This window comes from Coregonus clupeaformis, chromosome 3 (genome assembly GCF_020615455.1).
Source record: "Coregonus clupeaformis isolate EN_2021a chromosome 3, ASM2061545v1, whole genome shotgun sequence".
NCBI lineage: Eukaryota > Metazoa > Chordata > Actinopteri > Salmoniformes > Salmonidae > Coregonus > Coregonus clupeaformis.
The window spans coordinates 25,351,173-25,359,594 of NC_059194.1; the positions used below are offsets into that span (position 1 = coordinate 25,351,173).

The window sequence follows — 8,422 nt, forward strand, 5'->3', positions numbered from 1 at the left end:
CTTGGAAACCAAAAGGACGCTTTGCAGAATGCGCGCCACCTACGCGTTCCCGCCTTAAAGATACAGTTCAGGCTTTTCCCAACAAATTCAGGATGATCCAACTGAGCAAGACATTTTTCCATTTAAACTTAACATTCAGTTAACAAAATGACAAAGGCATGGTTAAAATTCTATTTTATTTTTAAAAAATGCTAACAATGTTGTTCATGCTCCACAAAGTTTAGATAAATAATAAAAGGAGGGATTAACAGGGAAGGCTAAAATGGAGAGGGCACTGGTAGCACATCCTCCAAGTAGCTCAATCATTTTCCATTTAACCACATTGCAACATTTCTGGTAAACCCAAATGGACAACATAAACAGGACACTTTAGAGGAAGAACTGGAGTGTGGCGTGAAACATTTATCATAACTTCCAATTTCATGAATACAAAGCCCTTCTTTCTCTATAAATAAGGTGGCCAAAAATGACTGTCTGTAAAACACTCATGGTGGGAAAACATAAAAGCCTTCCATTGTGACAAGTGATGTCTTGCATACAAAAGTCTCACACCTACAAAAGTCAAAAATAAAATGTTCATTTAAAGCTTTAACCCACAAGCTGAACACAAGATAAAGCTCAATATCTATTATCCCGTTTTCCCTGGCAGATGAGCTGAAAGGCAGGTAACAGTGACACTCACAAGAAGGAAGTTTGTAGAAAGCATCAACATGTGTTTTTTAAAAGCTTGATACCAATGGACCTCAGGGTCAGACCCCATACCAGGTCACCTGACCAGATGTGAGGTGAGCCAGTAGATAATGATTGGCTGAAAAACTGCGGTGGCCACGGTGATGTACAGGCGGAGTCTTGGTTTGGCACTCGCCCCAGCCCCCATGGAGTCATGGGAGAGAGACGACAGAATCTTCATTTTGAGAGAGTGGACCTGATGGGATGATCAAAATTATGTTTACTCTTGGAAATAAAGTTTAAAGTAAGAAAAACTAATTAAACCATGTCAATTTGCTTCCTATCGTGCATTAAGCATGCATTACTAGTTAAGAGAATATCTGAAACATTTCCAGAGTTCTCAAGTACTTACAATGAAAAACATAAGGGCACACGATGACCAGGTGAGAGCCACGAAGTACCCATCACTGCCAAACAGCAGACCACCCAGCACTGTGAAAATCATCCTAAAACATAGAATAATCATGCTAAAAAAACAGGGGTATCATAGTAATGTGTGAACAAATGTAACAACGTGAAGTTAAAACAAATCTTACAGAGTCTAGATAACAACACAGATCTATTGGAGCCCTTACCCCACATATTTGTATCCACTGTAGGCAACGAGGTCAAAGATGGATAGGTCAGAGTGAACAGAGAGAAGGTAGAGACTCAGCAACATAACCAAGACCTCTATGACAACCCACACCAAAGCAGTGCTGGCACACAGACCAAGGACCTCTGGACTGAACCTGCCATTGAAGAAGAGACAATAATAATTATGAGGGAAGAACTTTAGTTTGTTGATTAAGTTACAAGTACTGTGTTAATGAAATGAATAAATTGTATCTGTAACATTACAGAAATCATATATTTGCTTGACCGTGTTTGTACAGTTCTAAAGAAAACGTAGTTATAATTATAATAATAGTTGAAGTAACCTCTTCTGAATGCCAAGGGCCATCCCAGCTAGCAAAATGTAGGTGATGAAAGCCATTGCTGAAAAACAATACAGTAATAAACAAAACAATTCAAAGTGTGTATTCCAATTCAAAAGATTCCATCATGAAAGATGAATGATATTAAACATCTTTCTGATATCATAAAATTAACTTACACGGTATGTAAAGGTCGGGCGCATTCACATCATGCCTGGGTGTGAGAGGAGTGTCTCTGTGGTAACGAACTTCCCAGTCCTATTGAAATAACAACATGTGAAATGTATTTACACATCATAGAGAAGTTATTGCTGAAAATAACATTTATCAGGTCACAGAATGTCTGTTTAACAATGTATCCTAATCTGAGTATGGAAATTGTGTGGAAACTGATCAGGCTTGTTAATATAAAAATTTATGAAACACAAATGCAGCGGTCCTTTTTACATCTGTAACAGAGGCAATGTTAATCTTCTGTGTGACCTCAACATCAAAACACACAAGTGCTAGCAGAGTGATTATCTTGTTTGGAGGCCTGACTATTAGATAGGTGCAAGAGAACATGAGACGAGACGAAGGAGGAATGCCAAGACTATCTCCATGACTTTGACACACCAGTGTGTGCTACAGTGCTGTTGGGTATCATACTCTGTGGAACATCATGTGTAAGGATGTGATATGACGTAATAAATGACTTGATTACCTGGTGTGTGTATGGAAACATGAGGAGCAGTAGTTTCTTCATTACATATTTGGAATCAACGGCAAAGAAATACTTCAGTTTGTTCACAGACACGTACCTGCTGATCTGAAGAGACAGAGATTGCACAAGTGAATTTCTCTGTCATCATAAGCACAGTCAAAGATGGTTGGCGCAGTCTCATCCAGCATCAAGAGTCGGACAGAGTAATGTGTCACAATGCTTCTAAGGAACAAACTATGGAAGAGGTCAACAGTAGGCTCCATCAGGCACAAACTAAGCCAAGTAACAGATGCAGACCAGCTCTAGAGCTCATGTGGCTACCTCATACACAGCTAACCCTAACCATCCAATCTTTATCCATATCTGGCTGAAGCCCTTTGATAAAATCTCATCCCCGAGTTGATCTGAAAGGATCCACACTTGAACGCAATGCCTTCGGAAAGTATTCAGACCCCTTGACTTTTTCCACATTTTGTTAGGTTACAGCCTTATTCTGAAATTGTTAAAATTGTTTTCTCCCCTCAATCTACACACAATACCCCATAATGACAAAGGAAAAACAGGTTTTTAGAAATGTTTGCTAATTTATTCAAAATAAAAAACTGAAATATAACATTTACATAAGTATTCATACCCTTTACTCAGTACTTTGTTGAAGCACCTTTGGCAGCAATTACAGCTTCGAGTCCTCTTGGGTATGATGCTACAAGCTTGGCACACCTGTATTTGGAGAGTTTCTCCCATTCTTCGCTGCAAATCCTCTCAAGCTCTGTCAGGTTGGATGGGGAGCGTTGCTGCACAGCTATTTTCAGGTCTCTCCAGATATGTTAGATCGGGTTTAAGTCCGGACTCTGGCTGGGCCACTCAAGGACATTCAGAGACTTGACCTGAAGCCACTCCTGCACTGTCTTGGCTGTGTGCTTAGGGTCATTGTCCTGTTGGAAGGTGAACCTTCGCCCCAGTCTGAGGTCCTGAGTGCTGTGGAGCAGGTTTTCGTCAAGGATCTCTGTACTTTCCTCCGTTCATCTTTGCCTCGATCCTGACTAGTTTCCCAGTCCCTGCCGCTGAAAAACATCCCCACAGCATGATGCTGCCACCACCATGCTTCACCGTAGGGATGGTGCCAGGTTTCCTCCAGACGTGACGCTTGGCATTCAGGCCAAAGAGTTCAATCTTGGTTTCATCAGACCAGAGAACCTTGTGTCTCAAGGTCTGAGAGTCTTTAGGTGCCTTTTGGCAAACTCCAAGCGGGCTGTCATGTGCCTTTTACTGAGGAGTGGCTTCCGTCTGGCCACACTACCACAAAGGCCTGATTGGTGGAGTGCTGCAGAGATGGTTATCCTTCTGGAAAGTTCTCCCATCTCCACAGAGGAACTCTAGAGCTCTATCAGAGTAACCATCGGGTTCTTGGTCACCTCCCTGACCAAGGCCCTTCTCCCCCGATTGCTCAGTTTGGCCGGGCGGACAGCTCAAGGAAGAGTCTTGGTGGTTCCAAACTTCTTCCATTTAAGAATGATTGAGGCCACTGTGTTCTTGGGGACCTTCAATCCTGCAGAAATGTTTTGGTACCCTTCACCAGATCTTTGCCTCGACACAATCCTGTCTCGGAGCTCTACGGACAATTCCTTCAACCTCATGGCTTGGTTTTTGCTTTGACATGCACTGTCAACTGTGGGACCTTACATAGACAGGTGTGTGCCTTTCCAAATCATGTCCAATCAATTGAATTTACCACAGGTGGACACCAATCAAGTTGTAGAAACAGCTCAAGGATTATCAATGGAAACTGGATGCACCTGAGCTCAATTTCGAGTCTCATAGCAAAGAGTCTGAATACTTATGTAAATAAGGTTTCCGTTTTTTATTTATTTATACATTTGCAAAAAATTCTAAAAATCTGTTTTCAATTTTGTCATTATGGGGTATTGTGTGTAGATTGCTATTTTATTTTATCCATTTTAGAATAAGGCTAATGTACCAAAATGTGGAAAAAGTCAAGGGGTCTGAATACCTTCCGAAGGCACTGTACCTGCTGCAACTCTAGTGCATTCAGCTGTTAGTTTTTTGGAACGTAGCCATCGTCCCAATGAAAATGAGACCAGCCTCTAGTGTGATTCTCTCACCTCCTTGCTGACAATATCCTTTCCCTGGTTGGCCAGGGAAGAGCCATACATCATGGCTGTACTGGCCATTGGGTCAGCAAACAGGTTGTTGACCCCAGCATCCCCTGGTCCTCCAGCTGGAGCCCCTCCCATGTTGTATCCAGTAGTGTAGTAACCCTGATTGTTCATTGGTGGCGCTGCAGAACTGGTATCTTCAAAGAGGAGAGGGTCCCCAGCGTGGGGAGCTGCACGAGCTCTTGGCTTTGCTACAGATGGAGATGAGAACTGGGACTTGTGAGATAGGTGTGTTAGTCAGTAGTAGTATTGTATGACGTCATATCAGACATATTTTGTATTGATAATAAATGTGATGTGAAAAATGACTTCATATATTATTGTAATAATATTTGTGTATTTAAGGCAGGTGTGGAGCTAGCTGGGGAACCTTCAACTCCGTTCTCTTATATCGAGGCTGAGTTGAGTTTTGATGACTGGTCTCGGTATCCGTTAGCAACAACATTGTCACCAAAAGTCGATTATTGTAAAAATATACATTCTGAAAACGTTTACCCGTACCTATGTTTGTCCTGTACAACTGCGGTCCTTCCACGGGGTGCTGAAAATACTTCTAATAAACTTTATGCGAATACAACCACCGACTTTTTCCTCGTTGCTCATACTGCGTAAACTGAGATTCAATTGGTTCCGAGCACTCCGGCATCATTGGGACTTCAACGAGAAGAAAAAAAAAAGTTGGTGGTTGTATTCGCTAAAAGTTTTTATTTAAAGTATGAATTTCAGCACCCCACAGAAGGACCGCACTTCTACCAGACAAACATAGGTACAGTCATGCGTTTTTCAGAATCGACTGATGGTGACTCAATGTTGTTGCTAGCAAATTCCGCGACCCAGTCATCAAATCTCAACTCAGCAGCCATATAAGAAAACGGAGTTGAGCCGGGGTTCCTCAGCTAGACTGTGGACCATGGCAATATTGAGTTACAAGGCAATTATGAGATTCAAAGAGTGACAATAATGAGTATTCAACCTGTAACTACCTTGACAACAACAATTCATGCATGATGCAATGACAGCCTTGCCTAAGCGAGCTAGTTAAATTTGCTAGCGTAGAGAACCTTTTAGCTAGCTAACGTTACTTACCACTTGCTCGGTAGCCATGTGGAAGGTCCATTGTAAACAGCTGTTCAAAAATAGAAATGTTCGGGTTTGATAATGGTTTGCAACGCTCCTTCATATGTTGCTAGATCTTCACATCCAGTAGTTAGCTAGCCATTTTCAATCCTGGCTAGTACACTACTAGCTAGCAAGCTATAGCTGTTTTCTGTCGCTATACTCTTGCTAGTTCGCTAATGTGCTAGCTAACTGAAGCGCTGGTTCGTTTTTGCCACCATTTCTGTGAGAACAATTCACAGTTAATTAAAGTAGAATAACATATTTCAACGTACACAATTATTTAAAACCATAACACTATGACCTAGTTAAATATTAACTATTTAAAAAGCCAAAACTTACACCTACCTACGTGTATGCTGGTGCTTCCTAGAACCCGCCCCTTTTACTTTACCTTAACCTATTATTGGTCTTCTTCTCTGTGCCTGCGTGGCAGCGTGGATAAGCAAAGGTCATTGCTATCGGGGATCCTTGGGACGTCCCAACTCTGAAGTTACCCCCATTGAAGTTGAAATTTTAAATGGTTAAGTTAAGGATCCATGGTAGGGACGTCCCAATGATTCCAGATAGCACTAACTATAAGCAAAATACTTATATCAAAGAGTTGTATTGTTCTATTTGCACGTATATTGGCCCAAATAAAGATTGGTTCTGACTAGAGGGAGTACAGCTACGACCGGAATTAACTTTTTCTTAACAGGTTTGGAGAATTTAAAGGGCGTTATATGGTCATCTGCATTGGCCGTGCAGCATATATGGTGAAACAGCCTCTGCAGAAGTCAGAGCATTTTCAGTCTCCAGTATCTATGCTGCAATAGTCTATGTGCCGGGGGGCTAGTCTGTTATATCTGGTGTAATTCTCCTGTCTTATCTGGTGTCCTGTGTGAATTTAAGTATGCTCCCTCTAATTCTCCCTCTCTCCCTCCCCTCCCGGAGGACCTGAGCCCTAGGATCATGCCTCAGGACTACCTGGCCTGATGACTCCTGGCTAGCCTGATGACTCCTGTCTGTCCCCAGTCCACCTGGTCATGTTGCTGCTCCAGTTTAAACTGTTCTGCCTGCGGCTAGGGAACCCTGACCTGTTCACCAGACGTGCTACCTTGTCCCGGACCTACTATTTTCGACTCTCTCTCTCTCTCTACCGCACCTGCTGTCTCGACCTCTGAATGCTCGGCTATGAAAAGCCAACTGACATTTACTCCTGAGGTACTGAACTGTTGCACCCTCTACAACCCGTGATTATTATTTGACCCTGCTGGTCAACTATGAACGTTTGAACATCTTGAAGAACAATCTGGCATTAAATGGCCATGTACTCTTATAATCTCCACCCGGCACAGCCAGAAGAGGACTGGCCACCCCTCAGAGCCTGGTTCCTCTCTAGGTTTCTTCCTAGGTTCCTGCCTTTCTAGGGAGTTTTTCCTAGCCACATCTGCATTGCTTGCTGTTTGGGGTTTTAGGCTGGGTTTCTGCTGATGTAAAAAGGGCTTTATAAATACATTTGATTGATTGATTGATTCATACTTCTTGCGCTTTGCGGCACAGCGCAGAGCTGTTGTGGAGGAAATTGTCAAGGAAGTGAGTTTGTGTTTATACAGGACCTCCCGCCCCCACCTACCATCAACCAATCATGTCAATGCGGAGCTATACAGAGCCCTCTGCATTGTTACAACATTTGGGAGGCCCACAGCGATGTGGGACTGAGCTCAATTTGGCCTCCGGAGGCCCCGCGATTGCGTCACCTCCTCCATACAGAGTCTCCGACCACATTTTCGGATCAAGCATAAATTGGCTCTCCTAACCTGCTACGAAAAGTATCTTCCGGTTGTAGCTGTACTCCCTCTAGGCACAACCATAAAGATGCTTGTCAGTAGTTACCACAGCCACAAAGTCCAAATTAGCTATATCTTAAAATGTCATAAAAACAAAAATTAGCTTTTTGTCTTAATTTAAGGTTAGGGTTAGGCATAAGATTAGCAGTGTGGTTAAGGTTAAGGTTAGGTTTAAAATCAGATTTTAAGAAGATCAAATGTAGAAATAGGTAGGGTTTAGCCATAAATATGACTTTGTGGCTGTGGTAACTAGTGACGACCAATGAAGATTCAGCCTATGCAATGATTGGTTTTCATGAAATGTTGATATTCATCAGCTTCTTCAACCTTGGCCTATGTAAACAAGGATAGGCTCTATGCACGCATCACTTCCGCATTGGCGTAAGGATGCTTGGTCATTTCCGGTTACCGGAAAAAAACATTACAGTGACAGTAGACCGTTATGATGGCAGAGATGAAGTTTACAAGGTGTTTGCTGGAGTTGCCTAAAGTATCTGTTAATGATATACGGATGGTCGTCCGGACATCCAGTACGACACCACGTAGCAAACTGGATAAAGGCTTCAAATTTTACGTTTCTTCTTTTCTTTGCAACTTTGAAGGTAATATGCTAACGCTAGCTAGCCTGAGTTAGAAGCCTTGCTTTGGTGTTTTAAGTCATGACTCCGTCCTTCTTCAGGTTAATCATGCTTTAAATAAAGTTTAATCATGTGTATATACCTCTCACTTCATGTGTTTGTACTTTTATGAAAGTATCAGGTAAAAACAGGGCTACAAATGAGATCTCTGTGAGAGCCCACTGCTACCGCTCAATCAAGAAACTAAAGCCACCACACCAGCTGAGAGTAGGACTAGATTAAGTGACACGTTCAAAGTCTGTTGAACTTGTTCAAGGTTCCGTTCAACACATGTTTTACTCGTTTAATGTTACCACAGCTTTGATTGCCA

At 42.3% G+C, this 8,422-nt stretch overlaps 1 protein-coding gene across 6 annotated transcripts; it reads right to left on the reverse strand.

Moving 5' to 3' along the window:
- Positions 1-157: 157 nt before the first annotated feature.
- On the reverse strand, positions 158-6,414 carry LOC121542850 (protein YIF1A). Of its 6 annotated transcripts, none has more exons than XM_041852424.2 (9): positions 5,991-6,414; positions 5,613-5,652; positions 4,473-4,742; positions 2,350-2,454; positions 1,826-1,904; positions 1,650-1,707; positions 1,305-1,460; positions 1,082-1,175; positions 158-925 (listed from the first exon to the last, which is right to left on the reverse strand). In XM_041852424.2, the coding sequence occupies exons 2-9, from the start codon at positions 5,628-5,630 to the stop codon at positions 767-769; spliced, it is 939 nt and encodes a 312-aa protein (XP_041708358.1). In that variant the 5' UTR covers positions 5,631-5,652; positions 5,991-6,414; the 3' UTR covers positions 158-766. The 6 variants fall into 6 exon arrangements, with proteins under 6 accessions (XP_041708358.1, XP_041708396.1, XP_041708388.1 ...); XM_041852462.2 differs by having other exon boundaries at positions 4,473-4,717; positions 5,995-6,413; XM_041852454.2 differs by having other exon boundaries at positions 4,473-4,717; positions 5,991-6,411.
- Between the last annotated feature and the right edge of the window lie 2,008 nt (positions 6,415-8,422).

Excerpts from the sequence above, each read along its gene's own strand:
- LOC121542850 (XM_041852416.2), bottom strand. The coding sequence starts at position 5,706 with ATGAAGGAGCGTTGCAAACCATTATCAAACCCGAACATTTCTATTTTT. Across the intron at positions 1,708-1,825 it reads GCCCGACCTTTACATACCGT|CAATGGCTTTCATCACCTAC; the intron begins GTAAGTTAATTT and ends ATTGTTTTTCAG. Across the intron at positions 926-1,081 it reads GTGCCCTTATGTTTTTCATT|GTCCACTCTCTCAAAATGAA; the intron begins GTAAGTACTTGA and ends TCATCCCATCAG.